Source organism: Panicum hallii, chromosome 7, assembly GCF_002211085.1.
Source record: "Panicum hallii strain FIL2 chromosome 7, PHallii_v3.1, whole genome shotgun sequence".
Lineage (NCBI taxonomy): Eukaryota > Viridiplantae > Streptophyta > Magnoliopsida > Poales > Poaceae > Panicum > Panicum hallii.
This window is the reverse complement of record NC_038048.1, coordinates 37,078,461-37,102,442: the sequence shown is the minus strand read 5'-3', so window position 1 is coordinate 37,102,442 and position 23,982 is coordinate 37,078,461. Positions and strand designations below refer to the sequence as shown.

General features: G+C 52.7%; 6 protein-coding genes across 6 annotated transcripts; 4 read left to right on the top strand and 2 right to left on the bottom strand.

Moving 5' to 3' along the window:
* The first annotated feature begins 1,001 nt into the window (after positions 1-1,001).
* On the top strand, positions 1,002-3,111 carry LOC112901509 (vacuolar iron transporter 1.1-like). Its single transcript, XM_025970440.1, has 4 exons — positions 1,002-1,372; positions 2,073-2,158; positions 2,279-2,393; positions 2,675-3,111. Exons 1-4 carry the CDS (start codon positions 1,002-1,004, stop codon positions 2,973-2,975), a joined length of 873 nt encoding a protein of 290 aa, XP_025826225.1. The 3' UTR covers positions 2,976-3,111.
* Positions 3,112-3,708: 597 nt separating this feature from the next.
* Positions 3,709-5,685, bottom strand: LOC112901508 (putative pentatricopeptide repeat-containing protein At1g09680). The gene has a single exon (XM_025970439.1). It carries the CDS (start codon positions 5,670-5,672, stop codon positions 3,846-3,848), a length of 1,827 nt encoding a protein of 608 aa, XP_025826224.1. The 5' UTR covers positions 5,673-5,685; the 3' UTR covers positions 3,709-3,845.
* A 738-nt stretch (positions 5,686-6,423) lies between these two features.
* On the bottom strand, positions 6,424-7,803 carry LOC112899916 (protein FLOURY 1-like). Its single transcript, XM_025968574.1, has one exon. The coding sequence runs from the start codon at positions 7,587-7,589 to the stop codon at positions 6,690-6,692; it is 900 nt and encodes a 299-aa protein (XP_025824359.1). The 5' UTR covers positions 7,590-7,803; the 3' UTR covers positions 6,424-6,689.
* A 4,682-nt stretch (positions 7,804-12,485) lies between these two features.
* Positions 12,486-15,441, top strand: LOC112900114 (probable inactive receptor kinase RLK902). Its single transcript, XM_025968856.1, has 2 exons — positions 12,486-14,364; positions 14,451-15,441. Exons 1-2 carry the CDS (start codon positions 13,005-13,007, stop codon positions 15,110-15,112), a joined length of 2,022 nt encoding a protein of 673 aa, XP_025824641.1. The 5' UTR covers positions 12,486-13,004; the 3' UTR covers positions 15,113-15,441.
* Positions 15,442-17,225: 1,784 nt separating this feature from the next.
* Positions 17,226-18,421, top strand: LOC112901388 (prohibitin-3, mitochondrial-like). Its single transcript, XM_025970297.1, has one exon. The coding sequence runs from the start codon at positions 17,357-17,359 to the stop codon at positions 18,209-18,211; it is 855 nt and encodes a 284-aa protein (XP_025826082.1). The 5' UTR covers positions 17,226-17,356; the 3' UTR covers positions 18,212-18,421.
* Positions 18,422-18,921: 500 nt separating this feature from the next.
* Positions 18,922-23,418, top strand: LOC112901390 (dynein 8 kDa light chain, flagellar outer arm-like). The gene is made up of 2 exons (XM_025970299.1): positions 18,922-21,566; positions 22,981-23,418. Exons 1-2 carry the CDS (start codon positions 21,210-21,212, stop codon positions 23,140-23,142), a joined length of 519 nt encoding a protein of 172 aa, XP_025826084.1. The 5' UTR covers positions 18,922-21,209; the 3' UTR covers positions 23,143-23,418.
* Positions 23,419-23,982: the final 564 nt, after the last annotated feature.

Below are 23,982 nucleotides of genomic sequence, written 5' to 3'. Positions count from 1 at the left end.
ATGAGCGAGCAATTTGGGGAGACTGGTGAGGCGTGGGCGCTCCTGCAGTCCATGATTTGGGCTTTGGGGTGACTGGGGAGGCGCCAGACCTGCAGTAGGCGCGCGCGAGCATACTCGCGCGACGAACTAAGCATGTGCATGCCATGATTTTGTTTCGTTGACGGTGCACCGAGGTGGAGTGGCGTCAAACGTTCAGCTGCGCGCGCCGTGGCTCATGATGTGCGCATCATGGATGCATCGTCCAACTCTAATGGTAGCCGCGACATTTTATTCCTGTACTTGCCATATACTAGACGGTAGTCCTAGGAGCTACTGCCCTTTTCTCGGATCCAATTTAAAACAAACCCGAGTTCAAATAAAGGTAAGGAACGGATTGTAATGTTCAGACCTAGTATTAGGTACTACAAGTAAATGCTTTATACTAGTCCATGATCACGTGCTGTTGCATGGGATAATATTTTTCGGTGTTATTCTTTTAATGGTAGGTGACGTGCTCGTCGACAGTGACACATCTAAAGTGGCTTTGTCAATCTCGAAAATCTACCGACTGGGTCTCTCGGAACTGCTCATAGGTGTAGTGTTACGTGCGTATATTCATATGTGTGAATGTGCATGTGAGCATCTGCATCTGTACTTTGTTTAAAAAAAGCATAGTTGTTAAAAATTCATAGAGAAATATAGAGGTGGATAGCTAATCAATATTGTTTTTCTTTACTCCTCTTTTGTTCATATTCTAACACCATAATCATATGTATAACTTTTTATCCATATTCAATTGTGATTGCTTTTCTTACAAATTATTCTATGCAATTTTTTGTTTGTATTACATCCAAGTGTAATTGACATACATTTAATTAACAACTTAGCTTGAGCTAAGTGTTTAACATGGAAATATATATACCTATGGTTTCATGCGTACATATACGTGTGGTATGCATAACTTTTTACATTAACAATGTTATGAGAATACGAGGATTTTCAATAATGACGCGACGGGCTCCATGGACTCCTATAAAAACAGAGGCGGAGATTCGGAATTCAGAAAACAGCAGTCCCACGCAGCTTTCCACCCGAACTTGGACAGGCGTGCAGAGCCCGCCACGCGTTTCGTCTCTACCGGCGTCAGGCGATCGATGGACGGCGACGGCGCCTCGCGGGGGCAGCCGATGCTGGAGAAGCGGACGAGCCACCGCGAGCGTCACTTCACGGCGGGGGAGGTCGTGCGCGACGTCATCATGGGGGTGTCCGACGGCCTCACCGTGCCCTTCGCCCTCGCCGCGGGGCTCTCCGGCGCCAGCGCGCCCTCCTCGCTCGTCCTCACCGCCGGCCTCGCCGAGGTCGCCGCCGGCGCCATCTCCATGGGACTCGGAGGGTAACCACCTGATCAGAATGCGTCTCTCTCTTTGCTTCCCTCCCATTCATTCACGGCCGATCTAGCCGAAGTTGCCAGCGCCATCTGGTTTGTCTTTTCCGTTTAGTGCCAACGTGGTTTCAGTTTTTCTCTGAACTAGGATGTTAATATTGAGTTATAGGGCAAACTTTTCAATTCAGGTACTTGGTTGATAGAACGCTTCTTCTTTTTGCAAAACTAAAAGCTGCTTAGTTAGGCGTTGTTCTTCAGTCTTGACCATAGTCGTCAGATAGTGTCTTGAATTTTGCACGCGTTGTTGACTGTAGAATCAGAGGCGTGTTATCTTCCACTTTGAGTATTAGCATGCAGTAGTCATATCCATAGCATCCGATCACTGAACTGAAAAACCATGGGCCTGTAAGCTTAGCATTGTTCAGCAGATACTGACGTGCTCTAGCACCAACTCAACTTGTAAATTGCCCGCATCCAAACCAAAAAAGGGAATCGTTAGGAGAAAAGCTTAGCTCGTGATAGACAAGTGTGTGGCCGCTCTGCGTGACCACGCTTTGTGCTGTCACAACTTTTAGGCCCAGCAAACTGGAGAACAATGATTTAATTTTTTTTCTGAGGACAAGATAAACACCACGCTGTTTCCAATTCAAAAAGGTGCCCACTAAGGCAAGATTCTGGATTTCTGTTCCTCGCCCGCGCCATGTGGTAGGTACCTTGCGGCCCAGAGCGAGGCAGATCACTACAAGCGGGAGATGAAGAGGGAGCAGGAGGAGATCATCACCGTCCCGGACACTGGTATATGGATGTCACATGAACAACAGTTCATGAAACATTGTTGACAGATTCCTGTCATCCTGTGTGTATATGACTGGCATCCTGACCGTTGGTATTTTGAATCCTTGATTGATCATCCAGAGGCTGCTGAAATTGGAGAGATCATGTCTCAGTATGGGCTTGAGCCACAAGAGTATGGCCCTGTAGTAGATGGGCTCAGGAGGAATCCTCAAGCTTGGCTAGACTTCATGATGAGGTATGATCACTGATTCCACCTTTTGAACAGCCCTGCAAACTCATTTTTGTACTTGGAAGCAAATCCATGAATCCTGGTGGGACTAATTTGGAATGCTCTGACATAAGCTGAATGGCTTTGAGGTAGTTTATAAAGCTGTCAAGAATGAAAACATTTATATTTGAGAAAAGAATGAAAAATGTTAATAGCCATTAACCAACCAATGAAAGATGGTAAGAACTTAGAAGTATCATTAATGGATGGTGAATGCTTTTCTCAACTAACCAGAGCAATGCGTTCAGGTTTGAGCTGGGATTGGAGAAACCAGATCCGAAAAGGGCCCTGCAGAGTGCCTGTACAATCGCACTATCTTATGTAATCGGTGGTTTGGTCCCTCTCCTGCCCTACATGTTCATCTCCACGGCTCAAAATGCCATGCTTACATCTGTTGGAGTCACACTGGTGGCGCTGCTTTTCTTTGGCTACATCAAGGGTCGCTTTACTGGGAACCGCCCATTCACCAGCGCTGTCCAGACTGCTATTATTGGAGCGCTTGCTTCAGCCGCAGCATATGGGATGGCAAAGGCTGTTCAAGCTAGATAGTAGTTGGAGGCCTCAAGTATTTGGTAACCAAAGTTTCAGTAGGCTGCAATAAATTAAGCAAAGTTGTAATATTTCTCCTTTGGAACGTCTCACTACATTATCTAATAGCAAATGAAGCTGATGCTAGTCTACTCTAGGTTTTACTTAATTATGAGTAAATATCGGGAAGATAAAAGTAAACAAAATACCTCTGTGCGTCAGTGCGTCACTTCAGCCAAATAAAACTGAACATGACACTTCACTACATATTCAATCGTGATGACAAGCAAATTGAAATTACCATAGGCGCCTATATGGGCCATGAAACCAAGATGGATGATGATATCACAAGTTTAGCTTCTGAAAGAAAGAAAGGAAAAAAGATCTTAACTACAGTTAAGTTTAGACAGAGACAGGTTCTTTAATAATTTCATAAGAAGAGACACCTTACTTGTAATAATCTCATATCTGCCCAAGCTGCAAGAATTGGCTGTGAATTGACGAATTGTGATCTCGACATTTGAAACAGATGCAAATCTGCTATATTGTAATGTAGCATGACTGCAAAGTAAAAGTAGTTTGGACCCAACAGCCAACAGGCACAACCAGGCCAGTTGCTAAGACTTCTCAGATCTTGGCAAACATGCCATCAAGATGCATTGACTGAAACAGAGAATCAAGAAACATATTTAGTCCTTGATTTTCCAGAACCTCTGTTTTCCCCTCCCTGACAGCAATCTTCAAAGCCGGGATATCAGTGCTCAACGAGGTAGATTCACATTATTCATCAGTCTGAGCATGCAAATTATATTCATATTGCATATTCAATCTTCAACATCTAAGGTTGTTACAGGTAGGGAAGTACAAAATAACTGCATCAACCCAGCAAAACTATCTATTATCATGGTAACTCTTACTTGGCTTCTTCTTGAGAACTTCATTGATTAGTGAAGTATAAGCCCCAAAATCTGAAACCATTCCTTTTGCACTCTTCAGTTCTTCAGCATCTCTAACTTTTCCATACTTGCAATGTCCATCCAGAAGAATGTTGTATGTTATATCATCTGGGGGCACCCCAATATTAAGCATCGCATTCAGTAGCATGTCCGCATTCTTCATCTGGCCAAGCCTGCAGAGCCCATTCATAACCACATTATATGTCACAACTCCTGGTTTTCGACCCTTATTTTGCATCTCTTTCAGCAGCTTAAAGCCTGTCTTCACATCACTATTCTTACAGAAGGCATCAATCACCATTGTGTAAGTTGTGTTGTCAGGTTCCAAACCAACCTCCATCATCTCGCGCAGAACCCTTTCTGCTTCAACTGCACACCCTGCCTTGCTCAGTCCCGAGATGAACGCAGTGTAAGTGACCTCGTCCAATGCAACCCCTTCATTCAACATCTCCCGCTTCATCTCCATAGCCATGTCCAACTCCCCCTCCTTGAAGCAGCCATCAATGAGAGTGGTGTAAGTCACCTTATCCGGCTTGAGACCAGTGTTCCTCATCTCCTCCACAATGTCATGGGCGGCCTTCAAATCTCGTGCTCGACAAAAGCCATTCACCAACGCATTGTACACCACCAAATCCGTCTGGACACCCCTTGCTGCCATCTCCCTGTACAACTCCAACCCAGCTGCCACATTCCCCTCCTTGCAATGTGCATCTATCAATGTCGTGAACAATTTAGTGTTGGGGTTCACGCCTCTCTCACACATTTCCTCGAACATCTCCACTGCATCTGGTATCCTCCCAGCCCTGCACAACCCCTGCATCAAAGCACCGTAGGTGTACACATCTGGCGCGACACCTGCCTTCGCCATTAGCCCTCGCAGAGCGTTTGCGCCGTTCAGATCCGCCGCCTTGCATATTCCTGATATCAAGGTGTTGAAGCTCACTACCGTCGGCCGCACACCTCTGCTCAGCATTTCATCGAACAAGTTCCGCGCGCTGGCAAGCTCGCCCGATCTAATCATGTCACGCATTAGCACGTTGAAGAGCTTGGCCTCCGGGGGAACGCCCGCGTCGAGCAGCTGCAGGTAGAAGGCGTAGGCTTCGGGAGCAGTGTGAAGCCGGCTCATGATGCCAGACCAGGCGGGGACTGGGACGCGGACGCCACTGCGGAGCGCGAGGAGGATGAGGGAGCAGGCGTCAGGCAGGAGGCCCTCGTCGGCATAGGCTCTGGCGAGCTCCCACACGAGAGGGGCCGGGTCATCGGGGGAGACCGCGGAGAGGAGCTGCGTGAGGAGCCGCTGCGGGGAGTCGCGGCCGAGGCGAGACGCCAGCAGACGGAGGAGGGGGAGTGCCAGGTGGGGGAGACGGTGGCTGTGGAGATGGTGGGACATGGAGAGGAAGGAGGCCGGGGTGTGGCGGAAGAGGCCCGGAGGGGAGGCGAGGAGGACGCGGAAGAGGGAGAGAAGCGGGAGCGGCGGGACGGAGAGCGGGTTGCGGTGGAGGAGGGAGAGGAAGTGCGCGGAGGTGAAGGCCGGGAGGAGGCGGAGGAGCGGCGCGGGCGCGGCGGCCGGGAGCGGCGCGGGGTGGACGGGGAGGGCGAGCGCGACCTCGGACGCGGCGACGAGGAGGGGATCGGCCTCGGACGAAGGCGGGGGCGGGAGCGTCGACCGTGGCGCGGCGTACCATGGGGGAGAAACGGGCGTCGGGGATTCAGCGGCCGGCGGGCGGCGCTGGATGGGGCGGGGGCGGAGGGCTCTGCGCATTGTGATCGCCTGATCGATGGGGGAGGGAGAGCGCCAAGTTTAAAGATGTTCGTTAACTTCCACCGCGGTGCAGAAACAAATTCAAATAAAAATTGTTTTAGTTGGTATAAAATCTGCATGGCAATTCGGAACAATTAGAAACTATTGGTTGCTTTCAAGAACAGGGGATAATTAACTTTTTCTAAATCAAGCTCGCCATTCATGCAAGCAGGAAAAGATTTAGTAAAATTATTTCAACATTTCCTCTTAAATTCCTCTTAGAAAACGACCAAGACACAAATAGAAACGATCTGCAGCCTTTGAATACTGAAGCCTTTGAAGATCACAGGAGCAGGAATTTTCGCACGTCATCTGCACTTTCCACAGCACTGAGGTGCTTGAGCACTAGATTGAGGAAATTAGACTGTGGCCAATATTCAAACAGGATGGCCCCTAATGAAGTTTCTGCAAGTTTTCGCAGCATATTAGAAACTACAGATTGAAACAATTCGACTGTGCTGCTGTTGTTCATTATGTTTTGCTCAAACATGGTCTGACAGATATCTGAAAATTCTAATGCTGAAACCAAAGTATCCAAGCTTACCGGTGTAATGATTTATATTATGGTATTCTAATATTCAGACTCAATAGTAACAGAACTACATAAGTTTCCTAGTGGTCATTCCAGCATCTTATACCAAAATCGGCTAAATACTCTTGAGAACACTCAAGAACAATAGACAACTGACAACATATCAATGGGCAAGCAAGGTAGAACGATCTAGTACTGGTTTTTTTACCATAGTAAGTAGTTAAACAGCATATAAAGATGGTATATATACAGGTCGATGTTACAGATTTCTCCTGGAGAGTTTGGCATACTAGAGCATCCTCTGTGAATTATCAAAACTTAGGCATTATGCCATGTTTGGCTGCTGAAAACTGATCAGAGGACAAAGAACTCAAGCAGGCAATGACTTCCCCAGCACAGGGCCTTCCTCACTCTTACATCCAACGACTAAGAACCCACAGAACTAGCTACTTCCTATCTCTGTCATCCTCGCTTGTTTCCGACACAGCAGGATCGGATGCGGCTTCAGGCTCCCAGCCTTGCATTCCAGATTTCATGATCACCCATTGGAGCGACTCGATCACCTGCCGGTCATACATCTGCTTCTGCTGCGCCATCTCCTGCAATTGTCTCGCCTCCCTCTCCACCAAAGCCTTCTCGCTGCGCAGGCAGGCAATCTTGGCCATGGCCTCATCAGCAGCAGATGCAGCTGCCAGCCTCTCCTTCTCCAGTTCTTCGAGTGCAACCTCCTTCAGCAGCCTCTCCTCCTTGAGCCTCCTCCTCAGATACTGCACATTGCCTTCTTCTGAATCGCTGGTCTCGCCTGCATTATCCTCTTCGTCCTTGTCAGCCTCCTGCTCGAATTCAGCAGCCAGCGACCTCGAGACCGGCTTGTCAGGGCAGCCGCTGGAGGCGTCGGAGCGGGTGCGCTCGGCGCTACGGCGGCCTCTCTTCAGGGCCTGAATCTTCGACCCGCACACGGCGCACACGATACCCCCCACGCGCAATGCCTGCACCGCAGAGTCCGTGCTGCCGACGAGCCCCTCCACGGCGGCGCAGCGCTTGCCTAGGCGCCAGACACTAGCGGCCAAGAAAAGAAGCGAGACTGCGACGAGCAGGTGGTGGGCTCCGACCGAGCCGGCCAGCTCAGTAGCCCACCGAGCAGCCGACCGAGCAGCCCACCGCGCCGCTGAAGCCCACTCGCCGCCGGCCTCCTCCGACTCGGATGCGTGGAGCACCGCCACGAAGCCGAGCGCGGAGCCGACGAGGAAGAAAACGGCGCCGGCTCCGGACATACGGGCTGGGGAGACCCCGCCGAGCGGCTTCAGGAAACCGGCGCCGGAACCTCCGTTCTTCTTGCGGCCCATTGTGACCAGACTAGGGCAAAATCGCTCAAGATTCAGGTGAGATTGATACCCAAAGACGCGAGCTTTGAGGGCTCGTGCCGCGGTTTCGACCGATTCGGTTGGAGCCGGAGGAAATCTTGGCGATTGCTGCGGGTTCAGGGGGGCGTCGTGGGGGGACTGAAGACGGGGCGCTTGGGTTGGAAGCTAGGGGAGTAGCTGCCGTAGGGTTCTGTTGGGGAGCGGACAGCGGAGGGAGTAAACGAAGATTTCCGCGGATAAGTTGTGGACGGTGTCGCTGGCGTGTGGGTCTGATATATCGTGTGGGCCCACAATGTCGGCGTATGGGTTTCTGTTAGTGTGGGTCCGGAGAAAAGGACCGGGCATGGGTAGTCGACAAGTCCTCTCGTCTTTTTGGAGAAAAAGGGAACGGGTACTTTGTGGCCGTGGATGACAGATGGGGTCACATTGCCGTGGGTCCCCGGTGGACGTGACGTGGTATTCCACGAGCTGTCTATGGGAATACGTGGGCGAGCAGAAAGGCATGGGAAGATCCAAACGGCCAAAGGACTCCCATGGATCTTTTTGTCAACAGAATTTGTATGGCTCGTGGTTTTTGTGATGCGCGAAGAAACTAAGCAGGCAAAAACACTGCGGGATAGGAGGTGAAGGGATGACATTTTCAAGTAGCAAGTTTCATTGGAACTTCACTAGAACTAATCACCTGAATTTCAACGCGATATCTGTAATTTCAAGTTTTGGAGGTTGCAACTTTGCAAGCAAGTTCCATGAACACCACGAGCAAGTTCCTCAACCTAAGAAGGATTGAGCCAACATCAAAAGAAAAGACCACTAAAAAAAGGAAACCTAACTGCCAATGTGGGCCACAGCCCACACGGCTAAAAATCTTGACTTGTGCTCTGGACCCTTTTTCAGCTCATGGGCTACATCTCAGATTTTTTGGACCCACATGATGTATATTGGATCTAGTTGCTAAAGATCTTTTCTTTAGCCCAACAAACGTATTTGATCATCACTTTCTTTTAGCCAAGGTGATCGTTTTTTTTAAGGGAGTCAAGGTGATCGTTGCTCTTCTTATTACAAGAAAAAATGGTAACCAGTTGTTAATAAGAACAATATCATTTTTTATGCCTAAACAACAAACACCTATATGTAGTGCCGTATTATTGCTGTCAAAGTTTTAAATGGTGTTTGCATGTGGTCAAGGTTTGTAAGTTATAACTGAGTGCATTATGGTTGCTAAGCTTATGAGCCCGCTCATCTCGATAAACATGTAGTGCACTTCGCTCTGTACAAGGATAGTGCGCCTTCCTTTAAAGAGGATTTAATATCATGCTCCATATTTCTTTCAGGGGATCGGAGGACTACGGCAGGCAAGGATCCGGCTTGAACAATTATATTAACACGTGAAGTTATGCATACAAGAATTTTACAAAGAAGCGAGAATGGAGATCAACACTAAACTATGTTACATCAGGTTGTGCACTCTTCGAATAACACTAACCCGTTATTCAGGAGCGAAGCTAGGAACTTTCTTCTTTAGGGGCTAAGAGTTAAATTTAGATAGTAAACGGTGTCAAGTAATGAATTTTTTTAATCTTTTTCCATAAAAACTTAAACTACTAATTGACAGGACTACATAAGTTGGAACTACCATTACGCTAAAGTTCCTTGCTAGCTATGGTTGACTAGCTTTCGTTGTCGCCCATGACGTGCTTAGTTGCAACACCCCTCACGCTCCTGATTTAGGGTCCAAAATGGGGCTACTTCAATGGCTGAAGTTGCCGATGGCTGGCTAGTAGCAACTGCAATTTCCTTTGAGTCGATGGACATGGGGAGCCTCGAGAAACTAAAAAAGCGTGTAGATACAAGAAAGCCCACGACTTATAACCTGCAATCCTATCCGTGATCGTCCAAGCAGAAGCTTCACGCCGATCACCTTTAAGATTCGTGCGTGCGAAGGAATTTGATGGCCATGATCTCCTCTATCTTCTTCCCTTCTCTCTCGAGTCTTCTTTGCATGCTCCACTTGCACTCTTGAACCCTAAGCACGCCGTTCAAAACCGCAGGACGTGGGTTGTCAGTGTGACTAGGCCCTATATCCTCTTTGGATTTAGAGGAAGACGGTGAAAGACCTAACCAGCGGTGGACGTGGGTTTGAACCACGAGACGAGTCAACACTCATCCGATTTCTCCGACCAGGTGGCAGATGTGTGATCCGTAAAGGGGAAGAAGAGCGACAGTAGTGGAGGACGGTGGGCAGCTCGGCGAGTGCAGGCGGTGGAATTGGAGGCGACGGTGTAGCGGGTGGCTATGGCGGTACGACGCCGGCCGCCATGGCAGGAGGAGTCCGTCTAGCGGGGATGAGTGAATGGAGTGCCGTTATGGCAGGAGGAGTCCGTCTAGGGGTCTGTCGACTGTCGAGTGGGGCGAGTGCGTGAAGGAAGGGGTACTACTACAGTAACGAATGTCACGATGGAGACCTAGAATGCTATAGAAGCTCAAGACAAGGAGCAGCAGAGCCGGTCGAGCTAAGAACTCCAACAGCAAGTATGACGGCCCAGCTTGGGTGAAGTACTGACCTGATTCCGTTACTGTGTAACGTCTTATACAGCTTCGTCTCGAAGATGAGGCAAAGAGGAAGTTGTTCTGGTTGTTGAACTCTAGTTGCTACCGGCGGCGGCGAGCTGCGGTTCGAGTGTATCCGGATCTTGTAACGTAAATCGTGTACTCGTGAATCCAATTCGTGTGAGTAATCGTAGTCCGGTAACACGAAACCGTGATCTCGGTGGCACCCAAACATGAACAAAACCTGAGGTGAAAAATCGTCCCAAAAGTGGCCGCACGACAGGGTACCCACCAGCGTGGGCCACAACAGAGCGAGACGCCCCCCGCGGCACAGTAGAAGTCCAGAGGAGAACGTGCAGGGCTTGGCTGGGCTGACGGTGATCAACTCCCCCTGGCGTGGGCACATGTCCGCTCCCCGTACGTCTCGTCGCCGGTCGTCCTCCGCCTGCCGTCTCTTCGACCGGCGGTCGGGCACGCCGGCACCGCGCCAAAGCTCCCCTCGCTGCGCCTGTGATAATGCGAAACGAATGAACGATCCCTGTGCCGAGAGATCCGTTTGGGCCCCACCCGCGGCCGAGCCCGAGTCGATCGCGGGTAGCCTGCGATGCTGCCCGGCTGGCCGGCCCTGCTCTTGTTTCCGCGGTCGCACCAGCCCTTGGCCACGGCTCCAGTAGCATGCGAACTTGGGAGCTGGGACTCTAGAGGTCGCACGGCCACGGCGGCACGAGCGGCGCGCCCGGGTTTGCCCACGGCCAACCACCGGCAGCGAGCACGGGGCACACGACAGTCGCATTCATCGTCAACGGTCGATGCATGCTAGGGTGGGTACGAGACCGTGCATACGGTACGGAGCATGTTTGGGTCACTTATAGAAAGGCCTGCCGTAGCTGCTACTCCTAATACCAGACGAGACTACCTCTTCCACCGGCAGACAGCCTTCTTAGTGAGCCTGGTCGTTTTCTCAAGTACAGCAATCATCTAGCGATCCAAGATCCAGCATTAAAAACGTTTCGGGATAAACGGCCCTTTCCAAGTCCGTTTAGACATACCTTTTGCCAGCACGGCTAGGATCTCATCTGCCAATCAATGCGTCCGGAAATCATAGAGCGCGCGCCCTAGTGGATCCCAAACTGATTAACTGGACCGGCCGGCTGAGCCCATGAGCACTGAATGCGGATGCTGCCGCCAACCTACAAGAATGGAAGAGAACGTTCAATCATCTACGGAAAACCAGGAAACGGAGTGAGCTTTGCTGTTCAGACTTCAGAGATTGGCCAACTCAGACGTCAGAACAGAACAGAACAGAACACATCGCATGCAAGTAACATTAATAAAAAAAGAGAAACACGTCGCAAGACTGTATCGCCGTAACACAAAGTGTAGAAGTACCGCACACGTAGAGATTTCCTGTTAGACGCTCTAGCTCTATGTGAACTGTCCTCCGTCGTCAGATTAGGCTGGCGTTCTTGTGATCTGTTCGCTGGCCGCTAATGCCTTGGCGACTACCCCTTCCTTGCAAGATTCATGAAGCCCGTACTGCGTGTGTACAGTTGGGCGACTGACGCTCGAAACCGCGTACAGGCGACGGACCCAGCGTAACCACTTTCTGTTTGGCGCAAAAAGAAAGCTCAGAGCTTCGGCGGGTGCGGCCAAAGGCGGACCCCACCCACCCACAGGTTCCATACGCGAAAGTCAACCTCTCCGCGGCCGTATTCGCGTCGCGCAGGACCAGAGTCCCGGATTCTCCCTCCGGCAGGCAGAGGCAGCCAGGCACACCCTCCGGCGGGTGATCTGCGATCCTCGCCGCGCGTGGCGTGCACAACGCGTCCGCGCCGGGGGCCAAGGCCGGCCAGCCGAGCAGAAAGCCACCGCCGCTTGCGCGAAAGGCGTGGCGCAAAGCCGCAAAGGGATCGGCATCGGAGATCGGGGTTTCCACTGGAGAGCGGAGGCTGCAGATTTTCATTTGGGCGTTGGCCTGTGCTGGGCTTTGCATCAGACTTTGCTTAGCTGAACTTTCTGATAGCGACAGGGTGGCTGATGCTGACGGCGCGATGCGTACAGAAGAGTGAAACCCAGCGCATGTTCCGTCGGCTTCCGGCCGTCCGGCTCCAGCCGGTGTTCGAGGTCGCTTTGGCTCGTCCGTGGCACGGCGCGGGCTGGCTTAACTGAAAGGCGGTCTACGTGGCTACCTTTCACGGTCGGTACTGGTGCCGCATCAATGGTGACGCACGGTGATTACTCGCAAACTTTCCCGGCGATTACACGCCATGATGGTGGCATTTACTGGCCACCAATGCAGACGCAGCGCGGCCTCTGACGGACGGTTACGGCTCCAGGACCCGGTCGCGCTCGAGCGCCCCGTTTACCTTGTCGTCGCGCCGCGCCAACAGAAACTCTCCGCGTCTCGCCGCGATGCATCCAGTGCTGATGGGTAACCATTCCGAAAAGCAGCAGATGCTACACAAGACAACCTCACAATCAGCGTAGGAGTTCAGGATGAAACGGGATATTTACATATATAATATCTTCCCCCTCCGTGGCCAAGACTTGATCCGGGCCGTAGAACGTTCGGCCCGGCAGCGTAGAAGCCGTCCAAATCTCACTGCGCGTCAGATACCGTTACGGCGTCCCCTCTCTCCCGGCTGCAATGCCATGCCAGTTGCCAGCTGCCGCTAGACAACGCAGCAGTGGAAAGAAAAGCCTCTTTCCAATATTCCTCCGCCTTGTTCCCATTCTTCCCCCCCTCCTCTTTCCTCCCCTGCAGCTGCTCCCCGCATGGTGTGAATTGTGATCAGCCCGCTCCCGGGAAATAAAAAAAAAAGAGGAAAGGCGCGACGCCGCCAGCTAGCCATGCTCCCGCCGCGTGCCGCCGCGGTGCCGGTGGCGCCGCTGCTTCTGCTGGTCCTGGCCCTCGCGGCCGGCGCGGCCCGGGCCGCCGACGACCCGGCCTCGGACGCCGCGGCGCTGCAGGCTTTCCTCGCGCCGTTCGGGTCCGCGACCGTGTCGTGGGACGCGTCCCGACCGGCCTGCTCCTGGACGGGCGTCGTCTGCACGGGCGGCCGCGTCACGGAGATCCACCTGCCCGGGGACGGGCTCCGGGGCGAGCTCCCCGTCGGCGCGCTCGGCGGGCTCACGAAGCTCGCCGTGCTGTCGCTGCGGTACAACGCGCTCTCCGGCTCGCTCCCGCCGGACATCGCCTCCTGCGTCGAGCTCCGGGTGATCAACCTGCAGTCCAACCTCCTCTCCGGCGAGCTCCCGGCGGCGGTGCTGGTGCTCCCGGCGCTGACGCAGCTCAACCTCGCGGGGAACCGCTTCTCGGGGCGGATACCGCCGAGCATTGCCGAGAACGGGCGGCTGCAGCTGCTCTACCTCGACGGCAACCGCCTCACCGGGGAGCTGCCGGACGTCAACATGCCGTCGCTCACCGCGTTAAACGTCTCCTTCAACAACCTCACCGGCGAGGTACCTAAGAGCCTTAGCGGCATGCCGGCGACGTCTTTCCTCGGCATGCCGTTGTGCGGCAAGCCTCTCCCGTCGTGCCGGGCGCCAAGTTCGTCGGAACCACCGTCGCAGCCTCCCGCGCTCACGCCGGACGCACCGGCCTCTTCAGACAGCCGCGGACGAGGCAGGCACCGCCTCGCCGGCGGCGCCATCGCTGGCATTGTGATTGGCTGCGCGTTCGGCTTCCTGCTCATCGCGGCCGTTCTCGTCCTTGTGTGTGGCGCGCTGCGGCGCGAGCCAAGATCAACCTACCGCAGCCATGACGCTGTGGCGGCGGAGCTGGCGCTGCACAGCAAAGAGGCAATGAGCCCCAACGGCTACACTCCACGGGTCTCCGACGCGCGGCCGCCGCCTTCGGTGCCGCCTCCCGTGGCCGCTGCATCAGTGGGGAAGAAGAAGCTTTTCTTCTTCGGGAGGATCCCTCGGCCCTACGACCTCGAGGACCTGCTGCGCGCGTCCGCCGAGGTTCTTGGCAAGGGCACGTACGGCACCACGTACAAGGCCGCGATCGAGTCCGGGCCGGTCATGGCGGTGAAGCGCCTCAAGGAGACCTCGTTGCCGGAGCGCGAGTTCCGGGACAAGGTCGCGGCGATCGGCGGGATCGACCATCCCAACGTCGTGCCCCTGCAGGCCTATTACTTCAGCAAGGACGAGAAGCTCATGGTGTACGAGTTCGTCGCCATGGGCAGCCTCTCCTCGATGCTTCACGGTACGAGCTCTGTTCTTCTCAAGCAACCGCTCTCTGTTTTGATGATCGAATTGAATGAGATTTTCTGATGGGGTTGGCAACTGCAGGGAACCGTGGGTCCGGCCGGTCGCCGCTGAACTGGGAGTCGAGGAGGCGCATCGCGCTGGCCTCGGCGCGCGGCCTCGAGTACATCCACGCCACGGGCTCCATGGTCACTCACGGCAACATCAAGTCCTCCAACATCCTCCTCAGCCGGTCGGTGGACGCGCGCGTGGCCGACCACGGCCTGGCGCACCTCGTCGGCCCCGCGGGCGCGCCGGCGACCCGCGTCGCGGGGTACCGCGCGCCCGAGGTCGTGGCGGACCCGCGCCGGGTGTCGCAGAAGGCCGACGTGTACAGCTTCGGCGTGCTGATGCTCGAGCTGCTGACGGGGAAGGCGCCGACGCACGCCGTGCTGCACGACGAGGGCGTGGACCTCCCGCGGTGGGCGCGGTCCGTGGTGAAGGAGGAGTGGACGTCCGAGGTGTTCGACACGGAGCTGCTCAGGCACCCGGGCGCCGAGGAGGAGATGGTGGAGATGCTGCGGCTGGCCATGGACTGCACCGTGCCCGCCCCGGACCAGCGGCCGGCGATGCCCGAGATCGCGGCGCGCATCCAGGAGATCGGCGCCACGGGGTCGGCGTCGACGGCGCGCTCCGGCCGGAGCGCGTCCATGGACGAGGCCGACGACCGGCCGCTGAGGCCCACCGGATCGATCCACCAGAGCTGAGGTCCGTCCGTCCGTCTGGTCACTCGTGTTCTTTTCAGGCTGCAGCGTAGCGATCATTCGGTAACTCGTGGAAGGTTCCGAAGAACAAAAAAAGGAGATCTTTTTGTTCTGTCTTCTTGCGCTTGTCGTAGAGCGTTGCCCGTGTGCATTCTTTGGTGAAGTTTCGTGGATCCCTTGACACTTCTTCCTCCCGAATCCTTTCGTTTAGCAGCGTGTGTGTGTGCGCGCTGGTGGTGGTCAGGTTGGTGATAGGAGAAGCCTTGATGCGGTCAAGCAATGTGTAATTACTTCTAGTACCTGATTGATGTTCAATGGAAAGGTTTTAGGCTCGAGCCCCGTGCAATGCAATTATCTCAGCTGATTTCATGTCCGATCGTGCGTGCGTGCGTGCCATGTCTCGCCACCTAACAACCGCACCACGAAAGCACAGAGCTGCTCTTGTGCGAGCACCACTACTAGCCGCATTGACTGAGCGCTCTGGATCGGCCAGTAACTGTCTGGTTGAGATCAGAAGCTGGAAAACTTGTTGCCCTGCAGTGAGAGACGGCGTCACGACAGCCCGCAGGTTAATCTTCAGAGCTCAGAGGACCTGTTCCTGAACAAGCGACCAAGTCGAACGAACAACAAAGACCGCGACAACCGGACACGAACTGACTGACGCAATGCTGCTGGTTTGGCGTTTTTTTCACTGCAAAACACCGGAGAGGTTGCGGAGCAAGCAACAAGAACATGGCCGTTGGTTGGCGGCATTTCAGACTGCCCCCAGGATACGAACTGCCTACTCCGCAGCTCCAACGGTAGCACCGCGTCCGTCGAGGAGTGGTTGTATCCTTCTGGGTCGTACTTGCCGACCACGAACTCCCGGCACAGCATCCATCCGCGCCTGAATCCTCGAATGGAAAATTATAAGGAACTGCCGAACTGGGATGCCGGGGAGCTGGATAGATCATGCCCGCCCTGTCATCTTAGTTGTCACGCAGGCTTTTTTTAAAAAAAGGAAAAAAGAAGAAGAGCGGATCGATCGAGCCCGGTCGCTTCCCCACTACGAGTCCACCACAATCAGTGGGCGATCTCCCCGGCAATAATGCTCGCCGCCGCATTATTGCCAGCCGGCCTCGCCGGACCGCCGGTGCCGCGCGCGTTCGCATCGCCTTTCCGCCCTCCGGGAGGCGCGACCCTAACACGAACGCGAAGCGGCAGAGGCGCTCCGAGGCCGCCGATGTGATGCGTCGTGCAGGGAACAGTGCTAGCATCGGAGGGAACTGGTGTGCACGGCGAGGCAGGCAGGCAGGCGTCGTGGGGAGCAGTTAACTGATGCCGGCTTCGGAACGACGCGATGCGAGCGCGAGCCGGATGCGGTGCGCGCCCGCACGGCCCGGTCGGCGGACTCGATCGCCTTTTTCGGTGCGCCGGGTCCCCGCGCGGCGGCCGGGGTCGGGACTAGCACGTCGGATCGGCGCCGTCCGTCGTGGGGAGAGCTGCGACGACGACGGGCGGGCGGGTGGGCGCCGGACGGAGAGGTGGAGCCGGGAGCCCCTCCAGCCTCAGCAGCTGCACTCTGGCAAGTGCGAGCCACCACGTGACGGGGCGGCGAGGGGTGTCCCCTCCGGAACAGCGCCTGGGCCGTCTCCGCTATCGTGCGCCATTGCTCGTCGGTGCGTTGCGCTGCCGGCCGGCCACCTCCTGCGTAGTGCGTGCGCGTGCGCTCCCGGCACTTGGGCGACCTCGGTGTTTAACACTTTTGCTGGAAGGAATGACACTGTTGCCTGTAGCCCATATATGGATGCACGAGGCCCACGGCCGCCGCTCGGGGGAGAACTGCCGACTACTAGCCCATGTACGAACCAGTGAAAAAGGCCCATATTTGGCGGCATGGCACGGGCTTCGAGCCTTTGGCATCCTGGTCGGCCACAGTGGCCCATTTTCCAGGAGAGAGAGAGAGAGACCGCCCAACAAAGTCCAATCCCAGCACACAGGACAGAACTCAGACAAAGATTTCTTTCTTGTTTCCCAATCCAAAAAACGGTTCCGGGCCCACGTGCCATGACACAGACCGCCGCTTTCCGACCTTCTTATCTCGCAAGAGATGGGCGGACCCAACGCGCAATAAACCCCGGCAAAACCCACCACTAAAAGCCACGTTCAGATCCGCACAGCGGAGCCGCCCCGAAACCGAATCCTCCTCCGCTCGCTAGGGTTTTGCCCCCCGCGCCGCCGCACTCCCTGCCACCCCCGAGAGGCGCCATGGCCGGCGGTCCCGCGGCGGTGTCGTTCCTGACCAACATCGCGAAGGCGGCGGCGGGGCTCGGCGCCGCGGCCTCCCTCCTCTCCGCGTCGCTCTACACCGTCGACGGCGGCGAGCGCGCCGTCATCTTCGACCGGTTCCGCGGGGTGCTCCCGGAGACCGTCACCGAGGGCACCCACTTCCTCGTCCCCTGGCTCCAGAAGCCCTACATCTTCGACATCCGCACGCGCCCGCACAACTTCTCCTCCAACTCGGGCACCAAGGACCTGCAGATGGTCAACCTCACTCTCCGCCTCCTCTCCCGCCCCGACGTCGACCACCTCCCCACCATCTTCACCTCCCTCGGCCTCGAGTACGACGACAAGGTCCTCCCCTCCATCGGCAACGAGGTGCTCAAGGCCGTCGTCGCCCAGTTCAACGCCGACCAGCTCCTCACCGAGCGCCCCCACGTCTCGGCCCTCGTCCGCGACGCGCTCATCCGCCGCGCCCGCGAGTTCAACATCATCCTCGACGACGTCGCCATCACCCACCTCTCCTACGGTATCGAGTTCTCTCAGGCTGTCGAGAAGAAGCAGGTCGCGCAGCAGGAGGCCGAGCGCTCCAAGTTCCTCGTCGCCAAGGCGGAGCAGGAGAGGCGCGCGGCCATCGTGCGCGCAGAGGGAGAGAGCGAGTCCGCGCGCCTCATCTCTGAGGCCACGGCAATGGCTGGCACTGGGCTGATTGAGCTCAGGAGGATCGAGGCGGCCAAGGAAATTGCTGCGGAGCTGTCTCGCTCGCCGAACGTGGCATACATTCCTGCTGGTGACAACGGCAAAATGCTGCTTGGTCTTAATGCTGCCGGATTTGGCCGGTGATTCACCAGTCTGTTTTAATTAAGCCTTTTGTTCCTTGAGCATCTGCCTGCCTGTGCTATGCTATGCATGACTAAAACTGTGGATCAAAAGACAATGATATCTGCTACTTTTGCTTAAATTTCAGTTGTCTTGGAACGAAATGTGTTAGTCTTGTGCTACAAATAATATCTGGGTCTGGGGTCTGAATGCATTTGTGATTTGTCTGGTTAATGCCACAAATTGTTGACTTGTCAGGTCTGCATTCTATTTACCCCTCACGATGCATTCTCCTGTTGATTTCATTGCTATCTAACTTTGCGTGATTGGGAATCTGTTTATGCAGCCATCTGACAATTTTTATGCATTATGATTGACTTGTTGGTTAATTTCCTATGTGGTTTAATCTTCAATCTATCTTCTAATTATTAGTGTGTTGTTGTGTTTGCAGATGTCTAGCTCTTGTGTGATGATATTTTCTTACCTTTGTTCTAAAGTGCTGTACTTAGGTCTTAGTTGGTGTATACAGCCAATAGGTCCCCTCATAAGATTTAAATGCTTTGCTGATTCCTCATCAGTTGATATGCTTGTTGTGCTATAAGGTTTTGTGTTTTGCAGTATGAACTATTCTTAGTACTTTATTCCTTGTCGGACATGCATATTCTCTTCCTTTAGGAGGCTGTTATAAGGTTAATCTAGATGTCGCTAGTTTGATAGAACTTATCAGGGCCTTATTGATATGAAACTGCATCAGGTTTATTTGGAGTCTATGAGCATTCTCATGATCTTAGGTTTTGTTGGATTTAGCTTCATAATGTATTGTTGGATTTAGCTTCACAATTTTACTTAGCAGACGGATGTTTTGGTCTTGATGAATTTTATATTAGATGTTCACTGGCATGTTTACTCAGACCTGTCATATAGCCATCAAAATTGTGAATGCTTGTCGGTGCTATCTTGGGTTAAACATTAACCTTTCTGGCAATACATTAGGTTTGGATGTCTTTCAGTTCATGAACTGTTGATGCATTAGGTACTTAATTTCTCTAGGGGTCTATGTATATTCTCTTCGCTCTGGAAGCTGCTACCAGGTTCATGAACTTTCTGTGTTGGGTACTTTATTTCATTGGGGCTTATTCTTATCCTTTTTGAAGCTGCTATCAGGTCATTTATGGAGTTTATTTTTGTGTTAGAACTTACCGGGGCCTTCTTTATATGAAGCTCTCATCAGGAAAATTTGGTCGCATGTTACAAGGTCCAGCACAGGATTTGAGCCACTCTAGTTTGGCTTTCTGTGCATTGTTTGATTTTAGCTTTGCAATCTGGTATGACGGATGTGTTTGGTCCTGGGTATGACAATATTAGATACGTGTGACGTTTTTTGATGTCTGGTAGCTTGATTATTCATGACCTTAGCCTGTAGCCTAGTTATAAACTCCTGGTTCAAGTGGATTTTTAAAGGAAACCATGACTGATGATATCTTTGATTTAGCCTTTCGGTAACTGCCTTAGATTATAGGCTTTGGGTACTAACTACGGAGCTAAAGAGCTGTCTATATCATTTTAATTCCCAGTTTCTAGGATAATGTGTCTTGGATTCTATAGCTGTACTGTATCTCCTTATGATGTCCAAATGTTAATGTTGTACCAGCGGTTGCCTGGTTGGGTACTCCAAAGTCCAAACAAGTCCGGCGTCATCGTTGCATATTTGCAGCCTACCTTCTGTTATTTTTTTTTTGAACTGCCTACCTTCTGTTATTGATACTAGAATTTTTAGTTCACTCTCTCCTGCTGTGTGCTCCAATGTCAATAACTGTTTGTTGTGAATGTTGGTGGCTAGTGAGATTGGCGCTCTCTAGTCCTGATTCATGATTAGCAGATTTCTACTCCCTCTGCATGATTCTCTTGTTGTATTGGCCTCCCGCTGCAGAATTTTTTCTATTCTTGAACATACTTCGTATGCCCCATTTGTGGCGAGTTTGGTCATGCAACATGCGCCAAAAGCATTGTTGGTTTATGCTTTCTGCTCTTGCAGGTAAGATCTGCAATTCTACCAAGCAATTATATTCAGGAAATGGCGCATGACTGTTTTCCTATTTGGTTGTGGCTGTTGCGATTGCACTTCTTTTTTCTCTGGGAAGCGTGGTCCATGTTAATTTTCATTCACACGGGTCTATTATTTCTCTGATCAAAGTTTTTGGATGTCCGGAAATCGGGCAGCGGATCCATTTGCTCCGTCTCCGCAGGCCGCGGCGCTCTTGTGAAGTGGAAGCTGGCCCGTCTCGTCGGAACCCGGGCAGTTTGGCCCATCTCGCTCGCGCGGTCCGCTCTGCAAGAGGCGTGGTGGGGTTCTTCCGTTCTTTGGATCCGCGGGGGAAGCGGGGCCGGTGGGCAGCGACGGCGCGGCGCGAGGTGGTGGCCCGCCTCGCCCGCCCGCGTCCCGGCAGTTTGTCAAACGCCCATGGCGGAACAAACGGATAGTCAGGAGCGGCGGGGACCACATGTGCCGCTGGCATCCTGGCTCCTCTCGCGGAGTCCACTCGCTCTAGGCATCTCGTGTCATGCCGCCTTGTCACCACCAAGCCACATGCCACGGTCACTCTCGGAGAGTGACTGAAAATATAAGCGTCGTGTTCGAAGGTCGTGTGGTGTGGTGGTGTGCGTGCGAGCTTGCACGGCCCCCTTGAACATCGAATCGTATGCATCCAACCCAAACACAATTACACTAGCGGTTCAAAAGTCCAAACAGCAAAAACAAGCTGCCTCGTCTCAAAAGCTGCTCCCACGAATTCCAGGAGCAGCAACCAAAACTCGCGTCGCACCCCCGCTCCAAAGACGGCCAAACCCCAAGGCAAAACCCAGCCGACCACCGCTCCCCCGAGACAGATCACCTCGGCATCTCCCTCCCATCTCCTCCCACGGCCCGCGGTCACACCGGACACCATGTCCCGTTGCCACCGCCGCTGCTGAGTGCTCAGTGCTCACTGCTGGGTGAGAGGATCCGTCCGCAGGCCCGCTGACCATGGACCCGGCCTCCGAGGAGCTCGAGCGCCGCAGCCGCTACCTCAGCGCGCTCGTCCGCCGCACCAGGCTCGCCGACCCGCCCCAGCCGGAGCCGGAGGCAGCGGAGGAGGCGAAGGCGGATGCCGTGGAGCCGGGGCTGAAGGAGGGGAAGGGAGGGAAGGAGGAGGAGACCAAGGCGAAGGAGAGAGCGGCCGTGAAGGCGAAGGCGAAGGGGGAGGGGAGGAAGGTGGCGGTGTGCGTGCGTGCGGCTGACATGGCGCTGCCGCTGCAGCGACGCGCCGTCCGGATCGCCGTGGAGGCCGTCGCCGCCATGCCGCGTCTCGAGACCAAGCGCCTCGCACTCGCGCTCAAGAAGGTATAGTGGACTGAAATATTACTGCTCTTGTTCATTTGTCAATTTTTTTTGCTGAGCTAAACAGGTTTCTCAATTGCTAAGCCAAATATCGAGCATGTTTATTTCATCCATAGCTGTGGACGGCCACAAATCAGAGGCAAATGCATCTAGAGATTCGTGGTTAATTCGGTTTGGAGTAAGATCTAGAGCTTAATTTTACCTTCCTAGTTTCTTCACTAGTAGAGAGTACTGGAAATACCTTGCCATGTTTGTCGGGTAGGGGGGTCGAGTTTGATGCAAATGCCACTTTGGCCAAAATGAAATGGGAGGTTGAGATGACGCCAGATCAGATGGTTCAGACTTTTCATTTATTGGAGGTGGTCCACTATGCAGCTGAAAGATAACTCGATTAATGAGATATGTTGTACTCAGAGGATGGGCAAGAATAGTTAGTACATTTGCTGCTACAGGTGGTTAACAGTTTCATGTTGCAATCATAATTGGAGGTGAACATGGAAGAGTGGCCCACCAATGAAGGGCTGATGTTTTTGTGCTACAGAGAAGCTAGAGGCAGCAGGGAGAAGAGGTGGTAGAGGATTACAGGACGAAAATGAGAAAATGTGAGGGTGCTTGACAGCTTGCTGACGTAATGCTACTCCGTAGTCCTTCAGCTATGGAATCACATAGCACAGATCAACTTTGGATGGAAAGTTCTCAATTTCTCATGGTTGAGCCAAACTTGATCTCAGCTGTCGGTTCCAGGATCTAATGGGTCCTGCACATTTGTTAGGGCTAAAAGTTACTCCATCTCCATGCTTTCTCGGCCACTAAGTTGGCACAAGGAGATGTTGTGCTTGATATGGCTTCTGTTAATCTGATCAAAATGGTGATAAACTTCTTTCGTTTACCTGTCAGTTGAACCAACAGATGCTGAATTGGATATATTATTATATTACCATGATTGAAGCATTTAGAATTACTGTGTTAGATTTGCACCTGCCTTTTCACTTGTCTACTAGTACTTGTATATGTTGGCATGTCCTCGTTATTCCTAAGCTGCACCATTAGTGGTGTAATTTATGAAAGAATTGCAGCTACTTACGAATTGCAATATCTGATAGTCTAATTACCCCATTGATATTTTAGTGAAGCTACCAGTTTGCTTCTGTGTCCGAGGAACTAACAGATGGCTCCTGAGGTTAACAACTTGTTGTAGAAATCAATTTGTTCTCTTAAATTCTTTAGCTCATGTTAGCATGCACTGCAACCTGTATTTTTGTTTAGGTTCCTACTAAAGCAGTTTTGCACAAGCTTTAGCGCCTTGATGGATTCCTGTTTTGTTTGGTTCAAGTATTGAGGATTTCATTTCATCCCTGTGTTCTTCCATTCTTGTTCTTCATGATATCTGATGACTAATTTCTCTCCTTTTGTGAAGGACTTTGATGCAACATATGGGCCTGCCTGGCACTGCATTGTCGGCACAAGCTTTGGTTCCTATGTCACTCACTCCTTGGGGGGTTTCTTGTACTTCTCCGTTGACAAGGTCTACATTCTTCTCTTCAGAACCGCCGTCGAGCCACTCGCCCATCCACAATGAGACCTGAAATCTGTTTACTCGCACAAGTGTAGATGCAGCGCAAAATTGTAATTTTGAAGTTGTATTAGATGATGCTCGACGCCTCAAGCCACGTTTGAGTAGTAGAGGTAAATGAACCCGCCACAAAAAGTGTAGAACAGCCAAGCCTCTGTAGCTTCTACTTTGTACCACGCGAGGGGCTGCTGTGTAACCATTGTTGTATTGTGTGGTCTGGAGTTACAGAGCTGTACCCTGACTTGAAATCTCAATATCAAGGTTTACCTCAGTTTCCATTAATACTCTGTGGTTTTGACATTAGAGCTAGCGGGATTCCTGATGATATCTGAAAGCAACCTCCAGTTTCTTGTTTCTCAAATGTTAGAATTGTACACTGTGTAATCTCAACTGAAGATTGTTCTACTTTGTATTCCAACTGAAGATTGTTCTACGCCGTGATTCCATCGTGTTGTAAACATGAACATGAAACGCATTGCAGAAATGAACCCTGTGAGTGCTCGTCGAGGACAGACCGCCCAATGGAGTGCCCAGAAAAGACAGGAGAACCCGTGCGTCATAGATAGCTCGCAACTGACAAAGTCGCTCATTGTGTTTTGTAGAGCCCGTGTGTCATCGATTGCTCCCACCTCGCAGAGTCGCTCATTGTGATCTGTGAAGCCTTCCTTCTTTCATAAATGATTTCCAGTAGCAGTTTTGCTAGACCTTTATGTTTTAAAATTTCCTTTATGGAGCTAGATCTCGAATTTTAACCGAAAGAGTAGGATTGATGGTACAGCAGAGATTTACTAATCACCTTAGGAGCAGAAACAACTAGTAAATAGTTGATCAAACCACAATAACTTC

Coding starts and splice junctions, on each gene's coding strand:
- LOC112900114 (XM_025968856.1), top strand. CDS start 13,005: ATGCTCCCGCCGCGTGCCGCCGCGGTGCCGGTGGCGCCGCTGCTTCTG. Junction 14,365..14,450: donor CCTCTCCTCGATGCTTCACG/GTACGAGCTCTG, acceptor TGGCAACTGCAG/GGAACCGTGGGTCCGGCCGG.
- LOC112901509 (XM_025970440.1), top strand. CDS start 1,002: ATGGACTCCTATAAAAACAGAGGCGGAGATTCGGAATTCAGAAAACAG. Junction 1,373..2,072: donor ATCTCCATGGGACTCGGAGG/GTAACCACCTGA, acceptor GCCATGTGGTAG/GTACCTTGCGGCCCAGAGCG. Junction 2,159..2,278: donor CATCACCGTCCCGGACACTG/GTATATGGATGT, acceptor TTGATCATCCAG/AGGCTGCTGAAATTGGAGAG.
- LOC112901388 (XM_025970297.1), top strand. CDS start 17,357: ATGGCCGGCGGTCCCGCGGCGGTGTCGTTCCTGACCAACATCGCGAAG.
- LOC112899916 (XM_025968574.1), bottom strand. CDS start 7,589: ATGGGCCGCAAGAAGAACGGAGGTTCCGGCGCCGGTTTCCTGAAGCCG.
- LOC112901508 (XM_025970439.1), bottom strand. CDS start 5,672: ATGCGCAGAGCCCTCCGCCCCCGCCCCATCCAGCGCCGCCCGCCGGCC.
- LOC112901390 (XM_025970299.1), top strand. CDS start 21,210: ATGGACCCGGCCTCCGAGGAGCTCGAGCGCCGCAGCCGCTACCTCAGC. Junction 21,567..22,980: donor TCGCACTCGCGCTCAAGAAG/GTATAGTGGACT, acceptor CCTTTTGTGAAG/GACTTTGATGCAACATATGG.